Here is a 20003-nt window from a genome sequence, read left to right on the forward strand (position 1 = left end):
ACGTGTGTGTACTATTGTTAAGTTCAATTTTTCAATCACAGCGCCACCTGTGAAACAAAAAGCAAACAACCTGCATTTCAAATCGGTGTACTTTTTATCTGGTAAGTTCAAATCTGGAATCCACGAAAGAGGGTTCCTATTCAAGGTTTTAAAGTTGCCACCTTGCTCCAGTGGGTGAAGATGAGAGATCACGTTGGACTCTAGTATTTTTAAATTTTTGACCTATTTGCGTATTACTTGAGGTATTTGACCATTTCTAAATATTTTGGGTACCCAGTATAGTTCTATGATCCTTAGTGTGATATTAAAAAAATGATCGAGACATATATTCACACAATATTAAACATAGAACTAATATACAAAACATAGAACCCAACATGGAACATTGAACTCATCATAGAGCTTAGAACCCATAATAGAGTGTAGAACCCAACATAGAACCCATCATAGAGTGTGGAACCCAACATAGAATCCATCATAGAGTGTAGAACCCAACATAGAATCCATCATAGAGCGTAGAACCCAACATGAAACGCAAAAAACATTGAAGCCATTAAATGCAGAACCCAAAACGCTTTAAAATGATCTCACAAATCAAAAAAAAAATATCTACATGTATTCGAAGGTAACAACAAGATATATTCTCAAATATACTAAAAATGACAACCTGAATTTACGATATAAATGAAAATTAACAATAAATATTCTTAAAGCTTCTTAAAATGGCATCACGAATCTTAACTCCATAGAAATGAAGATCAAAAAATCCTCTAATCAAAATACATTAAAATGGCGTCATAAGTCAACTAAGTATATCTATCTATTTCGAAGGTAACATGAATATATGTTTTCAAATTGAAATGACATCATGAATAAAAAAATATTATCTACATGTGTATAAATGAATGATAAATAGGAATATTGTCAAAAAATATTGAAATGACATCATGAATAAAAAAAATATTATATACATGTGTATAAATGAATGTTAACGAGGGATATTGTCAAAACACCTTGAAATGTCATCATGAATATTAGAAATGAAGACAATTGAAAATTAATATCAAAACATGTTAAACTGACAACATAACTGAAATAATTATAGGTATACAGACTTGAAATATAAAAATTTATGATATTGTAAAAAATATTAAAAAGCATCATGAAATACGAATCTCATCTACATATTAATGAAAGTTATCAGTTAATAATGTCACAACACATTAAAAATATATCGTATATTAACAATTCTTGAATATATATAAACATTACGAGAAAGCTAACGAGGCATATTGTCACAACACACGAAAATGACAAAATAAATGAAATAATTATATATTTAAATGTAACATTTAAATACTTTTTTAGTGCTCGCCACTCTCACCAGTAATTTTCCCTACTCTCTTCCACCAATTTCTCACCAGTGTTTTTACTGTTTACTCCCGCCAGCTTGGCGAGTGTATTGCGGCAAAGGCAACCAACCCTGTGATAAACATCCTCCGTCAGGTGAAGAATTGGAATGTATTGTTTGTCTGTATAAAGAACTCACCCAGTCATTAGACTGGAGTGATGGCTGTGGCTATGGTTACGAGGTTTAACTATTTAAAGTAGAGGTGTTGGGTCATTAATTAAGACAGGTTTTGGATCGGATCGGAGAGAGAATCTTCCCTCTTTGAAATGTGATATTTCTTGTTTCTATAGCAGCAGACGATATGGACTTNCCAGACACCGGATTTTCGGGATGCAGAAAATCCTCGGCGGCCATGTCGTATGATTATGCGGCATGTAAAAGATCCCTGGAGTGCCTTATTGGCTCTTGGCATTTCCGGCAAAATTAAATTCCTAGTGCACTTTAGCATCCAAATAGAGTCTCGGTGCTGCCATCTAGTGTGTCAGAAACTACACGTCCAAATTAACATGACCAACGGTATCTCACCCATCGTGGTGGTCCTGAAAGAGTGGATACCACCTCCGGAGAACGCACTAGGTCTGCTTACCGGCAAGACCGATTGTGCAGCTCATTGGAAATAAAACACGTTCGAAGGTAACATGAATATATGTTTTCAAAAAATATTGAAATGACATCATGAATGAACAAATATTACCAACATGTGTATAAATGAATGTTAACTAGGAATATTGTTAAAAAATATTGAAATGAAATCATGAATAAAAAAAATATTATCTACATGTGTATAAATGAATGTTAACGAGGGATATTGTCAAAACACCTTGAAATGACATCATGAATATTAGAAATGAAGACAATTGAAAATTAATATCAAAGCATGTTAAACTGATAACATAACTGAAATAATTATATGTATGCAGACTTGAAATATAAAAAATAATGATATAGTAAAAAATATTAAAAAGCATCATGAAATACGAATCTCATCTACATATTATTGAAAGTTATCATTTAATAATGTCACAACACATTAAAAATATATCGTATATTAGCAATTCTTGAATATATATAACATTACGAAAAAGCTAACGAGGCATATTGTCACAACACACGAAAATGACAAAATAAATGAAATAATTATACATTTAAATGTAACATTTAAATACTTTTTTAGTGCTCGCCACTCTCACCAGTAATTTCCCCCACTCTCTTCCACCAATTTCTCACCAGTGTTTTTACTCCCGCCAGCTTGGCGAGTGTATTGAGGCAAAGGCAACCAACCCTGTGATAAACATCCTCCGTCAGGTGAAGAATTGGAATGTATAGTTTGTCTGTATAAAGAACTCCCCCAGTCATTAGACTGGAGTAATGGCTGTGGCTATGGTTACGAGGTTTAACTATTTATAGTAAAGGTGTTGGGTCATTAATTAAGACAGGTTTTGTGTCGGATCGGAGAGAGAATCCTCCCTCTTTGAAATGTGCTATTTCTTGTTTCTATAGCAGCAGACGGTATGGACTTCGTGACGATTTCTTCTATAGACAAACTATGTCTTTTACTAGATAGCTTGGTCTCATAACGGCAGCGTAATGTTTAAGTTTGTTAATAATTCTTGTTCGGTTATTAAAATTATGCTAATATTTTGAATGAATTGTTTTTGTGGAATTTAACCTTTCATATTCTCTTCACATTCTTAAGAATTGTTAAAATGGCAACATGAATTAGCGAATCGTGTTAACATGTAAATGAAAATTAAGAAGGAATCTTCTCATAACACCTTGAAATATCATCAATCATAAATCTTGTATTCATATAAATGAATATTATTAAATCGCCTCGAACCATACTAAAATGACGTAATGAAACCATTATATTTACATATATTTTGCAAAAACTTGAAGACATATCTCAGAAAAACATATATTTATTTTTTGAATTTTGGTATTTTTATTCCATTTGAAATACTAATGGAATTTTTCACAAGAGAATATCCTTTTCGTAATTTATTTTTTATATTGTTAGTATAAAAACGTTCTTTTGAAACTTCGTTCTTCACGAATATTTCAATCAAGTAATTTCATAAAAATAACGAATATATTAAATAAATAACGGATTATTAATTGGATATAAATTTAATTACAGATTTTGAAAAACACTGCTCGTTTAAAAAAATTCCTAATTCTCGGAACCCCTGTAACCCATTTGGGAACCGATGTTATGGATCATATCTTATAGTGGTATCCATTACAAACCATTATAGTGTTTTCCGTACACACTCCATTGTACAAATGCTTCATATACAATGATGTGTGTGCAAAAGCCATAAATATTACAGATGTATTACAACATCCTCCTTTAGCTGAGAGTTATCTGTAGAGTCGACGACTTAGACTAGGGGTTTCACTGAAGACTTATCTTTAGAATAGGTTACTTCGTCTAGGCTTTTCTCCAAAAGCTTATCTTCTAAATCTGTGACTTTCTCAAGGCCTTTCATTAAAGGCTTATCTGTAGAATCGGAGATTTTATTTAGGCCTTTTTCTAATGACTTATCTTCAAAATCTGTGACTTTCTCAAGGCCTTTCTTTAAAGGCTTATCTGTAGAATCGGAGATTTTATTTAGGCCTTTTTCTAATGACTTATCCTCAAAATCGGTGGCTTTGTCAAGGCCATTCTTTACAGGCGTATCTGTAGAAACGGTGGCTTTGTTTGAAGTTTTCGCATTCGAACTTGAATAATTGCAATAAGACTGGAATGTTGGCTTTAGCGTTGCCTGTGATGGTCTTCGAACATTTATCAATTTCTGTTGAATGAACTTTTTCACTTTTGGTGAACATGTGAACGCAAGAAATATGAAAAGTCCCTGAAAAGTGTTCAAGACAACGAACAGGTACCAAACCCACGTGACATTCACGAGGGGAGCTATCACTCCTGTAATCCACGTGACTCCCATGATTACAGTAAGCCTAAAATATAAGAGATGATTTTTCAGATTATGAGCTTGAGTTTCAAGACTCGATTTCATTTGGTTATTGAAAGTCAGGAATGCGCTGACTCCAAAATATAAAACGTTGAGGCAAATAAGGAAACCCACGGGTACGGCAAAAAATATCAGAAGAGATTCTTTCTCTTTGAACCAGCATGCATCTCGGAACATGGGACGAAAGTTTCCTTCAACCCCTTCCACGTTATCAACAACTACCGCAGTTACAGTGAACACCAAGGCGGTGCACCATGTAAAGAGACTGTACCACAGAAACTTTTTCACTCTGAATTCATGCCTCGTTATCTTCATTTTGCGAGCAGCTAACACAATAGAGCGACACACATCAAAAGCAATTACGGACATCCAAAGAAATGAAGCCAAGAAAAAGAAATAGGTCAAAACACCAGCTATCATGCATATGATAGGATAGCCATCCTCTTCCCGATCTTGACCAATGAGCATGAACATGTAGCTCAGCAATAAAGAGGCACATAGACATGCCAGATTACACCCGGGCAAATTCTGCAAGTCAGGCACCAGGGAAAAAACGATAAGATGCATCGATAAGCACACCATCGATATGACAATTCCAGTCAAAGACAGATATCTGACTGGTTTCGTTTCATCGCTAGTGTCTCCATTATTTTCGGGTATGCAAACTACCAAAAAGTTGTTAATTACATTGTAAAATGGTTCTTCGTAAGTTAGGTTTTTCGATGACACGAATGCTGAACCGTTTGGAAGTATCACAAATTCAGTGGGATCATAATCCCATTTGTCGCACGACAAGAACAATTCATCCTTGCCGCTGTATTCATCATCATACATGGAAGGTTCTGAACTGTTGTTTTCGTCTAAATTTTCTACAAAAACTGGAATTGTGTGGTTCTCAGAATCGTCTTTTTCAACTAAATTCTCAGCAAGAACTGCGCCATTTTCTAGCGTGGGGAATTCTGATTTGTTTTTCTCAGCTGGATTCTCTTTCAAAACTGAGTCACTTAGCAGAGTGGGAAATTCAAGATTGTTCTTCTCAGCCGAATTCTCTTCCAAAACTGCTTCACCTGCTGCAGTGAAAAACTCAGAGTTGTTCTTCTCAACTATGCCATCTTTAGTATCTGTTTCATTTGTAAAAGAGGTTACAATACCCAAGAACATCACAACGAGACTAAAAAGAACTACAGAACTTGTCATGTTGATGTTTTTTTAGATGTTTTGAAGAAGAAAACGATCCGTTTCATTGACGCAGGCAACTCCTTAGTGTCCTCTTTGTAAAAGTCTTGTATTTAGAACATTACCAAGGTGGACTACCCTAAAAGATTAAATTAATGGAATTAACAGAACATTTTTTCTTACATGAATTTATTTTCAAGAGATAATGAGTAGTTTTAATCATACCCAATGCTGTGGAAATAAATGTGTTATGGCTCCTGGAAAGGAATAGATACCGAAAAAAATGATTTTCATAGTGATTAAGTTTTAACTATCGTGATTTGGCCGCGAGCAATAGCATCATGCCAAGATTCTGAATGTTAATGTTCTTCATTCTCATGATTTGAACTACAAAAAAAAACTTGTTTTGCTTAATTTAATAGCGGAAAGTCACCATGAAGGATAACAAACGACAATAAATGAATAATTTGTATTACTTTAGCTTTATTAATTTTGTCGGTATATGCCTTTCAGTTCTCTACATGATTTCGAAATGTTGTTCAACAATAACTAATTTTTAATATTTAATTCTTTATACATTCTGTTCGAAGAGCGGATATTTATCTAGTATAATATAAAATAAAAATATTTTTGTGAATTTTTAAGTTTTTTCTTTCGAGAGAAGAAATATTAAGAAGAAATATTAAGTGAGAAGAAATATTAATTAGAGCAATTTTATTTTAAATATCAGTTTTTCAAACTATGAGCAAAACATCAATAAACTCCCAGAATACAAATGTAGAATATTAACTTTTAATAATGCCATCGCTACACTAGAAGTATAAGTCATTGTTTTAAAATTATTAGCTCCAAAGTTTGTATTTGTTCAGCTCAGCGCCATCTATTGATTTTAGCAAAAATATCAACAGTGTTCATTACGTTCCAAAAATGAGCGGACGTACTTGTGAAATAATGATATGTGTGCATAGAAATAAAATAAAATAACTAGTCTGTTACAGCCCATTTTGTGACAGTTCACTAAAAATCATGTATATACAGTCTTCTTTTTTTTTATTCTGAATGAAAAACAGATTAATATGCTAAGGATTATATTAAATTTAAAAATATGCTGTGCATAGAAAAGTTATAAATAATAAATTTTCAAACGACTTTAATAATTTTTTTCTTCCAACGTTTCATTCCCGTAAGAAATTATAAATTTCAGTGCTCTCAAAAATTAGTTATCACATGAAAATGCACTATTTAACATAATATAATTAATAAATATAAATCTTTAATTAGAATTAATTTATTAATATAGTCTTTTTATATTGTAGAAGAAATTTCCCAATCCTGTTTAAGCTTAAAGCGCAAAATTAGTAAATGTTTAAGCTAGTGCATACTTCTTTTACCCTTGAAACAATATTAAGCACTGTTTAAACACCTTTAAACAACATTAAGCACCCCATGTAAACATTTAACACTATTTTTGATCAATTAGAAACTATAATATGGAAAATTATAAAAAACATAAGCCAAATTAATGTAATAAATATTTTATATTTAATGTATTAAAATATTATATATATATATATATATNAGCGAATTTTATAGTGGGTTAAACAACTCTTAAAAGTGATTTCAATCAATATTTATATATTCGATGGAATGGATTTTTCTTTTTAGTAAGTAACAAATTATTTATCGTCAAAATGATCAGAAATTACCTGTAACTTAAACCTAAATAATTTTATAACGCTTAAAAGATAAACATTATTGAATTTTCTATTAAATTCATTAACACGCAAGGTTTTGGTATGAATTTTTGGTATTCATCCTAACTTATGAAAACTCGTTTATTTTACATCTTTTATCACACACAAGAATATTTGTTATCATGACGTTTTAAAAGTTTCTCAACATACGGCGAAATGCGCAAAAAATGAAATTAATCTCATTTGATCCAAAGTTTCGACCGCTATCCTTTTTGAAATACTGCAACCATGTCTTCCAGATTGCGTATTTTGATTTGAGCAACCAACACAGTTCAAGCCCTGCAGCTAAAAATGTTTCATTCCACAGCCTTGTAATTTTGAACCTAATCCAGAAGACGAAAAAAAAACGTGGTCCAAGCTTTGGGACAAGCTATAACCTTTGTGAAGGACGTTTTGATGAATCAAACCCACATTTGCGTTCCATAGTAAGGAAAGGCACGAAAACTTCCAAATGGTTAGCCAGGCGGCAAGGGGAATTTAACCCATGATTCGATTGAGATTCAGAAGCAAAATTTGATTTGAGCAGCCATCGCTAGGTTTCGAATCTCGGCCACCTCCTTTTGAAGCGAACGCTCTACCATTGCCACTCTAAGTATTTTGATTTTTTTTTGTCGTATGCCTGTTTAGGCAGAGGGGGTGCGATTGTTCTTGTTTTTCAGTGGCGCCATCTATGGCCAAGAATTCAACTTCTGCCTCACCACAAACCCGTGTATAGGGCGGGTCACATTCACACACACAAGGAAGAAAGGACATAGAACACACAGAGACAAAGAAACATCCATGCCTTGCCCGGGATTCGAACCCAAAACCTTTCTAATTCAAGGACAGTTCTCTGCCTCCTACACAGGCCGGTCGGCAGTATTTTTATTTTATTTTATTTCAAAACCGTCGTTGAACAGCCAAACCAATTTTGAGATTAATTACCAATGTTCAACTCCGCAGCTTTGTAATTTTAAACCCGATTTAGAAGACAAAGGAGCTCCTAAATCAAGTATTGGGAGAAATTTGCTTTCGTGGAGGACTTTTTGATATAGAACTAACCAGCATTTGCGTTACATGTTAAGGAAAATCACGGTAACCTCTCACGGTTAGGCAGAAGGCAAGGGGACTCTAATCCATGATCCATCTACCTCTGAGGACATTTAACGTCAGCACTGTGGTCGGTGTAAGCTGGATGCGAAATTCACATCAACCAGCCATCGCTGGGATTAGAAACCGGTTCACCTCATTGTTAAGACAACGCTCTACATCTAAATCCGTTGAAAAAATTGAAAAAACTTATACAGAGAAGGTAGACTTTTATGTCTAGTTCCAAAACGTAATAGTTAGCCCTAATTAATTTGCACATTTAGATCAATATTTTTAACAATTAAAATTGACACATGGTACGTGAAAATATGATCATTAGAACCGAAGTTATTCTATGTGATATCTTTTTTTCGAATTTTGTTAATCATGTCATTCAGAACAACATGAATAGAAATTTATGTTTAATTTAAATGTAAAACTGATCACAAGTAAAATATAAAAAATAAACAAATAAGAAAAAAATATATCATGTCATTTACATAGAAAATTTAAGAATTTTGCCTCTTAACTCTTCATACTACATGAAATAATAACATGGTATATAATTTTTTGCACTTTTCATTAAATTTTAAATTTTAACTTTAATTTTGATTTTAAATTTAATTGAACTTGCCATTTTTAAAATTTCATATTATTACATTTACTAGGAAAATAAATATTTTTTTGCTTCGTTATATAATTTTGAAACGAAGCATCTAATACGCATAAAGAAAAAACCTCTTATGTAATTTATTTTTTTATTTATCTTTTGCATCTCGACGAACTTCTCGTACATAAAACAATAAAAAAATTTTAAAAATTCAACTCCCGTCTTTTGCATCTTAAATTTAATTTTAATGTAAAACTTTTCATACATAAAGATACATATTATGTCATTTATCTAAAACCTTGTCTTTTGTTTCTAAGCATAAATTAAAAACTAAGCGCCTAATATGTAAGAGAATAACAACTTACGTCATTAATTTATGGATTGTGCATATTAATAAAACTTTTCATACATAAAATTTTAACATTTGATTTGATTTTATATCTTGTCTTTTACATCTTACATTAAATTTTAATATAAAACTTTTCTTTCATACAATTATATATTATTTTATTCATCTAAAAAAATCGATTTGATCTATTTAATTTATTTACAAAATCAATAATTTAAGTTTTGAATTTGAATAAAAATTACTATTTTCAAACTAATATTGTAACATATTTATTCGTAATCTATAAGGCTGAGTCTTCTTACTATATAGAAAATGATGGTGTGGCAGTTTTCCATTGTTGTCCGTGCATTTTTATTGGCCGGAAAGTCACGTGTTGGGATCCAGTTTTTCCTTATTCATCTCCATATTGTTTTGGTTGTCATCAGCATAAAATTAACAAAAGTTACAAAGGCATTGTTTTTATATGAATATTTTTATATCTCTAATTTCATATTATTAATAAGTTATTTTCCTGAACTGCTATTATTACGCTTTTAATTCAAGAGTTTAAAACTATGAGAATTTTTTTTTCTTTTGTTATTATAATGCTACACTACTGCTCTACATTTTAACAAAGTTATTTAGGAAGGTAGTCTAATCTTATTAACCGTTCTACAATTATTATTTTTGTGCAAATCATATTGACATACAGTCATAAATTACAGTTAAGAAGTAAATAATATAGAAAATAACGATCAGCTTCATGCACAATGAGATGCAAGCAAAAATAGTAAATATATCCATCCGTTTGGTGAGATAAAATATTAAATTGCGATTGTGAACTCATCAAATTTGTTTGAATAATATAATGTAACATAATGTTATTTCAAAGAGTGATTACTTAGGAAATTTACTTCTGTTCAACAATAGATCTAAATATTTATAATACTAGTAGATATTTGGACGTGGGAAGTGGAGGCACAAGTGTTAGCAAAAAGAATTCCTTTTAGTACATATATATGTAAAGTGAATAATTTTTACTTCAGTAGAAAAACTGCTTTCTGCCTAGAAATAACAATGTGAGACAATCATGGAGGTTGGTGAGCGACTGCGAACAGTGGGCTTAGTTCCCTAGTAGCTTTAAAATATATAAAAGTATATTTTTAGTAGTAAATAAGGAGGCAAAAAAAACATAAAATGGATATTGATAACCCATCAGTGTCAAAGGGTTATCTATAGATTTGTAAATATGCAAGTGGGCGACCTTTGTCCTAAAATACAACCTTCACAGATGAAGGGTGCACTGCATCCTTCATCTGTTGCACTGATGAAGGTTGCCCTTTGAGCATCCGAAACAGCTGTCTGCTTTTAATAATATTTTTGTGCTCTTAAACGTTGTCTACCTTAGTTTGTATTGATTTGTATTTTGTATCTCAACAAAGTTCTCGTTCATAAAACAAAAATATTTATGTAATTATTCTACTGCATTGTTTATTTAAAGTTAACATAAAACTTCTAATCGTAAAATAAAATGTGCCATTTATTTAAAAAAGAAGCCTTTTGCTTCAAAATAGAATTTTGCAGCATAACAAAGGCATATACAAACTCATTAAATTATTGATGATAGATCATTGCAATGTATAAATAAACAATACGTAATTAAAAATGCACACAAGCCTGAAAATATTTACTCAGAAAAATTAATCTACTTGTAAAAGATAGTTACCGTACCGTCGTACCGGTATCAGTACCGGTTTCGATACATCACGATTGCGACTCCAAAATTTAAATCGACTGTTTTAATTTATGTGAAAGTCATCCGCTACATTCCGATACACTCGGTTGTCTCTAATTTCTCTTCAAAAATTATTTATTTGCGACACGCATCTAGTTTACCTCTTTTACATCACGGAAAATATCTGTTCATCCTGTCACTACTATTTCCGCCTCAAAAGCACTGGAAACTAGAGTTCGTTTTCAGTTTCGTCTTGAATAGTTTGATGCGATTAAGTAAATAAATATATCGATTATGTGTACAAATATATTAATTTAGAAATCGATATGTTTACTGATTCAAAATTTTCGTAAATACTGGGTAATTATTTAAAGTTACTAACACGGAACACACCTGATGTCACACACCAGTCACGATGACTTTTTTGTACGTTTTTAGGAAAAATATTCTAGCGGTAGCTAAATTTATGATTTTTTAATATATAATTTTTTTTATAAATTTGATGTAAAGTTATCTTACATCCCTACAAGTAAATTATTTAAACGATAATATGAAACGATGATTAATGCTAACTGTCTCGCGGGAAGGCTTTCAAATGTTTAAAAAAAATAATAATAACCAAATATTTTTAATTGTGTACCACTCTATAAAATTTTTTCTAAACGAGAGCAGTGGTTGGCAACTCTGATTGCGGGAACGAAAAATAAAAAAATTTAAAAAAAACCCTCAAAACTTTTGTAAATCCCACAGCTGCCAACTCTTCCGGTTTTCCCGGAAGATTTTATTTTAATATTTAAAGTGCTAGCAAAATTCATGTTATTTCACTAAACTTTTTGAATTATATTAATAATTATAAATGAGTTTGACCACCACTACAGATAAATAATTACAAAAAATATATGAAAGCCCATTAATCCTTACGATAGCGAATTTCAACTTAGTTAAAATATATATATATATGTCTTTCTGAGTAAAACTGTTTTTTGGGAATTGCTTTACTACTACTTTGAAAATCAATTCTCGAAAGGAATGAATGTTGGCAGGTATGAAATCCTGATATGATGAGCGTTCTCAGAAAACTAAAAATCTAGAAGCAAAGTTTCTAAAATAGAACGTTCGAGAAATTATCTCTTTACTGTTTTTAATTATTTAAAATATATATATTAGATCTGCCGGAAAATTCTGTTCTCGCTTTATTATATTAGAATGCAAAAGGTTCCTTTTCATAAAAAAAAAGTGGTACGGCATTTACACTTAAATAAAATAAACTGTGCGCAAAAAAAGAAAGGAAAAAAAAAACGGGTCACTCTGAATAATTTTTGAACTAATGATTAGATTTTAACGATTTAGGACAGAGTCTTAATGGTTTGTGGGGGTAACTTCAAATATGCTAATTAATTAGAGCAGGTGATTTTTTAGGTTACGAAATCAGACACAAAAACAGCACTTTCTCTGAATAGACATACCCTATTTTTTTTACGGATTCGGATTGCTGACCCCCAAAATATAGAGGGTAACCGCAATCTGGGAAATAGGGTCCCCATGATTTGGTCAGGAGAGCGATCCAAAGTTTAGACACCTTAATGTCAATTTTTTGCATATTTCGCCAAATCTCAAGATTTGTTTTGTACGGATTGAATTTTGAACACAGTTATGAAATTTGTTTATCCAAAGATAATTCTGTGCAAAAGAAAATATTTAATATTCATTAGTAATATCATTTAATAGTACTTTTAACTTTCCTTCTTCCAAAAAATAAAAAAAATTAAAAAAAAATCGAATTTTGCATACAAATTTTTATGTTATAACTACATTATATAAAAAAAGTCTTGATAGTTACGCATATTTTATACCTACGTAACGAAATTAAAAATAAAACAGCTCTTACTGCCGATTTTTGTCTCGCTTTTGAGTTAGTTCAAGTCTTGTTTTGATCGAATGTTCCCACGTTAAATGGAAATTATGTTAAAGAGTGGATTGATTTAGACACCAATCTTAATTTAATAAGTTTGACTTTGCAAACGGTTTTAACAACCACGATACATAAATAATTAAAACGCATTGTGACCTGACTTCCACTTAAATTATAATATAGAATTAGGTAGTTAGGCGATTCTTTAAAAAATTTAAATTCAAATAACTGAGTAAGGTCATTTTAAACGTAAACTATTAACAACTTTAGAAAGTGGGTGAATTAAAAGANTGAAGTTTTAATTCCATTTTAATACCACTGGGAAAAATGATAATGGAAAGGATTAAAAGTTGGCAGGTATGCAATTAGTATATTTCAGCATAAAGCATTATTTATTAAGAAAATGGTGAAGGGGCTCTTACCAATTTCGACATACCTTTCCTAATGAAGAAACCTGTTCTGATTGGCACTTTCATTCGACGGTTTTAATGTCGCTTCATTGATGAATAAAAACTTGCAAGCCTGGGGAAAGGTTAACTAGCGAATCTCGAATCCAATGATGAATTTTTTTAAAGTCAAATCTCAGCTAAGTGGTACTCAGTAAAAATCAATTCCTAATTCTTTTAATATAATTTCTCCATTCGTATTAAAGTTATTATTTATGGTAATAACGGAATGGTGCACAGTAATTGTACCATGGTAGTTACAACTAATCAAAGACTATCTTAAATTCGATAAGATATTATAGATCCGTGGCCTACAACATTTTAGGCTTTTACAGGGTTCCCACGACCTGGAAAACATAAATCAGTTGTAGCTAAGATTTATTAAGACTACTGATAATGCTTAATACTTTCGCGCCGACTGTCACAAATATGTGCCAGCATAAAACCGTATCAACCAGGGTAAAAACAGAAAACTGGTAATCAAAGTAATTCTTTAGCAGTTTATTTGTGAGAGGAGTTATAACTGTTTGATTTATTTAATTCACCATTACTTTAGTTCAAAATAAAATTATTTAGTTATACTTTGAACTAGCATTGATTACATATGTGATTAAACTAACAATAAGTATAGTGAAAGCAAAGTAAGTCTGATAAATTAGCAACGACTACATTTAAGTTACCGTTTTTTATTTATTTACATCCTGATTTTGAATTTGCACGAATGCTTTTCTGAATCATCCGTCCTCAAGGGGTTAAATCTAGCTTTTATTTTAGAATTACGAAATTATTCAAGGATTTTTTTTGTCCCTATATATATTTCCTTTGAAAAAAATTTAATAGAAGCTTAAAACATCTCAATTTATCTCACTTTTTGCCACCACTTAAAATTCCTAGACGGTGGGAGCCGTGCTTTAAGAAATATTTTTTCTCAGTGGTAGTGAAATTTTTAAAATGAATAGCGTTCTATTATAGAACTTAAATATTATAGAATAGAACTAAAGTATTTGATTATATTAACAAAGACAAGCACGCCTACCGGGCGTCAAAACCTCAGTGACTCTACGACGGATGAGGAACCCACAACAAAATCGACAAACAAGCCAACAACAAAATCAAACAACAACATTCGACTACAAATTCAAATCACGCAATATGGCTACATATCTTCATCATGGACGTGGCGGAAAACGGCAAACCGAAAGGACATCACAAGAACCAACGGTAGATGTGGAAAGCATGAGTCCAGGTGAACGAAAGTTATATGAAGAATGGGTGGAAATGATAAGAATGACCAACGAACAAATTGAAACAACAGCGAAAATGCTCCAGAATTACTGGCACGACCCAATCACTCCTGAAATGCCGATTAAAACAGCTAACGACACAGATATGGAAACTCAAGATGCAGGCCAAAATTTAAAACAGAAAAGCGAAATGACAACCACGGATACAGAAAATACAGCTTAAAATAACGCAGAGCCCCCTCCAAAAAACAGGAAAAAGAAAAAGAAAAATAACGTTAAAAAATCTAAAGAAAAATCCTTCATGACTACAAATAGTAGCCCTCCATTACTACTAGATGTCGCCACTTCCTTGCAAGTTTCTGAAACCAATGTATATCTTGACTTAGCCCAACCCAAGGAGGATTACAATGCAACTGCAGCTAGACCCACAACTTCAGAAATAGATTTACCAATCACGCATGTTAAAGTTCTAGTCCATGGACTTCCAGTTGGTACCAATACAGAACATATCTCCCTTGATTTGGACAAGACAGGCATTAAAGCACAAAAAGTAATACTAGAAAAGTGGGCGAGGTCTATAGGCTCCTCCCACTTTTTCTCACAATATTAATCAAAATCAACAAATCAATCAGTTACCAATATTTGTGATCTTTCCGTGAAAATTGAAAGATTTCGCGGTGGGAGTAGCCCAATCCAATGCTACAACTGCCAAAATTTCGGCCACACGCACCAAACGTGCAACTCTCAACCAAGATGTGTTAAATGTGCTGCTGACCATCGTTCCTCTCAGTGCCATAAGGATAAAACTACACCACCCAAATGCTGCAACTGTGGAGAGGCACACACTGCCAACTACACGGGATGTAGCATCCGTCCCCCCAGGAGGGGCCATCGTGCCACTCCAGCTACAGTTTCCACCACAAAAGCAGGCAAAGCTCATAGACTGGTCTCAATCATAAAAGAACTACAAAAATTATTAAAAAACAGAGAGGTTTTCTAACTTCTGCAAACAATTATGTCTACTTCTGAATAATGTCACTCTCTGACCAAACCTGTATTCTCTCAACATAGAACTCTAATTTGGTATCTTTATCACCGCAAAGGTCAATACTGTTTACTGCTACGCTAGATGGCGCCACTAAGGAAATACAAAATTTATGCTGAAACTTCATGTTTTGAATCAAGCTTTAGTGTACATATGCTTTCATCAATCTTTAATGCTCTTTTTCATATTTCTATCACAAATAATGTATTATTATAAATCAAGAATGTATTTTATGTACAGTCCGAAAAAAAAATAAATAAATAAATAAAAGGTTACTGTTACATTGTTAAGGAATAAAATCACTTCTCATTAATAGCGTTTTATTGTGTCGCACATTTTATTCACATCTAAGTTAAATTATTTTTTTCAAGTGCAGTTTGTTACGATTAACATATTAACAAAATGTTCTTACATAATTATATAATTTTTATGTTTATATATTTACATAATTGAAATAATTACGTATTTTATAAACAAAATTATGTTTTTTTAATGAAAAATACTGATTTTCATGGAGAAAAAAACAGACAAATGAGAGACTACCACTGTAGTTGACGAGTGGAACCTTTAATATATAAAAAAAGACGTAGCATAATTTTTGTTGATGGAAGATATCTAGATTACACAACTGAGAGTGTCATTTTGTACCGAATTTTTTCGTTGAGATATTCTTGGTTATAATTAGTGGCTTAAAATTTTTAGGCTTTGAATATGAAGATAATTTTTATCCGTCAAATCACTTTTTTTCGAGACTTAACGACTCACAGAGAAAGTAAGTAAAAATTATAAATAAAAATGAAATAAGCTAAAATAAAAAATATTTCCTTAATTTTGATCAAAATAAATACTTAAATAATTTTTGTTGGTGAAAGAGTTTTAGTTTGTTGTATATCTAATGGAAATTTTTTTTTCCTTGCGGTGATTTCGGATATATTTAATGCATTAACTACAAATAGGAAGATAAGCTCATCGAGTAACTAAGGTAAACTTCAAAAAAAAAACTTATAAATGAATGAATAAAAGTAAAAAATAGTACCTTAATTTCTGTAGTAAAATNAGAGGGGGAGGATGTAATGCCTGGTTTGCCCGAAAGAGGGAGCTAGGGAAAACTTCACCCATGATCCTCTCGGATTCTTCTGTAGAACGTTTTGTTTACAAGTAGATGTGTATATGTAGTACGAAAATGTTGTTTGATATTTGTTAGTGTTGTGTTTGTATTTTTTATATTAATTAAAATGTTTGAAAAATAACATAGAGAGCTAGCCTGGTTTATTATAACCGTATATTAATATAATTGAATATGACATCAAGACATATTTTCAAAACATATTAAAATGGCAAATACTTTTACAGGGTATCCGAAATATATGGAAACGGAAAATTGCATGAAAACAGGAGATTGATTTTGATTCCATAAGAAGCAAAATATTAAACAGGTATACCTTTAATTTTGTGCATTTCTGGAGATATTTTTATGTTCGACAATGTTTACATTTGTGTACTATTGCTACGTTCAATTTTTCAATCACAACGCCACCTGTGAAACAAAAGGCAACTACCTGTATTTTAAATTGGTGTACTTTTTATTTGGAAAGTCCAAATCTGGAATAGACGAAAGAGGGCTCCTATTCAAGGTCTTGAAGTTGACACCTTGCTCCAGTGGGTGAAGTTGGGAGGTCATGTTTGAGACTAGTATTTTTGAATTTTTGACCCATATGCGTAATACTTGAGATATTTGACCATTTCCTAACATTTTGGCTACCCAGAATAGTGACATGATCCCTAGTGTTATATTAAAAAAATGGTCGAGACATATATGTACACAATATTAAACATAGAACTAATATGCAAAACACAGAACCCAACATGGAACATAGAACTCATCATAGAGCATAGAACCCATCATAGAGAAAAGAACCCAGCTTAGAACCCATCATAGTGCGTAGAACCCAACATAAAACACAAAAAACATTGAAGTCTTTAAATACAGAACTCAAAACGCTTTAAAATGACCACATCATAAAAATCAAAAAATATATCTACATATATTTGAAGTTAACAACAAGATATATTCTCAAAAATACTAAAAATGACAACCTGAATTTTACGATATAAATGAAAATTAACAAGAAATGTTCTTAAAGCACCTTAAAATGACATCATGAATCTTATCTTCATAGAAATGAAGATCAAAAAATCGTCTAATCAAAACACATTAAAATGGCGTCATAAGTCAACTAAATATATCTGTCTATGTTCGAAGATAACATGAATATATGTTTTCAAAAAATATTGAAATGACATCATGAATAAACAAATATTATCTACATGTGTATAAATGAATGTTCACTAGGAATATTGTCAAAACACTTTAAAATGACATCATGAAAATTAGAAATGAAGACAATTAAAAGTTAATATCAAAACATGCTAAAATTACTACATAACTGAAATAATTATATGTATATAAACTTGAAAGCAATATGTAATTACTTAATGAGATAGCCAAATAATATTAAAGCATCATGAAATTCGAATCTTATCTACATATAAATGAAAGTTATACTGAATAATGCCATAACACATTGAAATTATATCGTATATAATTTCATTATATCGTAATTAATTTATAACAATGTTTGGTTATATATAACGTCACGAGAAAGTTAACGAGACATTTTGTCAGAGTACAGGAAATTAATGAATATAATAAATGAAATAATCATATATTTAAATGTAACATGTAAATACATTTGTGGTGCTCACCACTCTCACCAGTTTTAACCAGCAATTTTCACCACTCTTTCCCACCAGTTTCTGTCCAGTATATTTACTCCCCAACTTGGGGCGTGTTTTGAGGCAAAGGCAGTCAACCCTGTGATAAACATCCTCCGTCAGGTGAAGAAGTAGAATGTATAATTTGTCTACATAAAGAACTCCCCTAGCCATTCGACTAGAGTAGTAGCGGTTGCTATGGTTACAAAGTTTAACTAATCTAGGTTAGGTCATTAATTAAGACAGGCATTGGATCGGGTCGTCGAGAGAAAGGGGATCAGAGGAGAGAGAAGCTCTCCTCTTTGAAATGAGTTATTATTTGTTTCCATAGCAGCAGACGATATACAGTTCATGACGAGGGGAGTTCTTTCAACAGACAAATTAAATCTTTTGCTAGCTAGCTTGGTCTCATAACTACAGCATTATGCTTAAGTTTGTTAGTAATGTTTGTTCGTTTGTTAAAGTTATGCTAATATTTTGAATAAATTGTTCTAGGAGAACTTAACCTTTTATATATTCTATTCACATTCTTAAAAATTATTAAAATGGCAGCATGAATTAACGAATCGTATTTACATATTCATGTAAATGAAATTTTTAAAGGAATCTTTCCATAACACCTTGAAATATCATCATAAATCTTGTATTCATATGACATGAATTAACGAATCGTATTTACATATACATGTAAATTTAAGTTATGAAGGAATCTTTCCATAACACCTTGAAATATCATCATAAATCTTGTATTCATACAAATGAATATTAAATTATCTTATCAAAACATACTAAAATGACATAATAAAACCAATATATCTACATACATTTTGCAATAACTTGAAGACATATTTTCAAGAAATGTTAAAAGAGCACCATGAATAAAGGAATTTTACCCACATATAGTTAAAAGTTATAAGTGAAAAATGCCAAAAACAAGTTAAAATAGCGATATACTCTTATTTACATATAAATGAAAGTAATAGAACAGAGAGACTTATAATACAAAAAATATTAAAGTAACGTAATAAATGAAATTAAATTATCAACAAACAATTGTAAAAGGTACAAAAATATCCAAGCAAAGGCAGTTTATACTTACATATACAGTCTTAATAACATTGGCAGCTCGAAATTTCCTATTTTATAGACGTCTTAAAATAAAATTTTTTGATAAAACACAAACAACTAATAATTACTTTGATAAAACACAAACAAGCAACTAAATAAACAAAGAGACAAGGATATAAAGGATAAATGATAACTTAACAGACATCATTCGAATCATCTTTAACTGTTTCATGCCAAAGATGAGTCAAAACTTTTCAAGAGTAACAAAGAAAATTGAAATTCAATAATTTCTTATGAGACTACGAGGCCTGTCTAAAAAGTATCCGACCTTAATTTTTACCGCGCAAAGTAGTGATTCCAAGGCGACACCACAGTGCACTGAAGAAGGAGGAACCTTAATGCATGTGTTTGAATTTTTTCACCGCTTTCGCTTGTGCAAGTCGCTGGCTGGTGGTA

At 31.4% G+C, this 20003-nt stretch overlaps 1 protein-coding gene across 1 annotated transcript in view; it reads right to left on the reverse strand.

Annotated features, from left to right (window-relative positions):
- Window positions 1-2405: 2405 nt before the first annotated feature.
- LOC107448381 (G-protein coupled receptor Mth2-like) overlaps window positions 2406-20003 on the reverse strand; it is a 53655-nt gene continuing 36057 nt past the window's right edge. The window contains exon 2 of the mRNA XM_016063551.3: window positions 2406-5701. Within this exon, the coding sequence (XP_015919037.2) occupies window positions 3796-5583 (1788 nt within the window). The 5' untranslated portion in view covers window positions 5584-5701 and the 3' untranslated portion in view covers window positions 2406-3795. The remainder of the gene's footprint in view (window positions 5702-20003) is intronic.

Source organism: Parasteatoda tepidariorum, chromosome 9 (genome assembly GCF_043381705.1).
Source record: "Parasteatoda tepidariorum isolate YZ-2023 chromosome 9, CAS_Ptep_4.0, whole genome shotgun sequence".
Taxonomy (NCBI): Eukaryota; Metazoa; Arthropoda; class Arachnida; order Araneae; family Theridiidae; genus Parasteatoda; species Parasteatoda tepidariorum.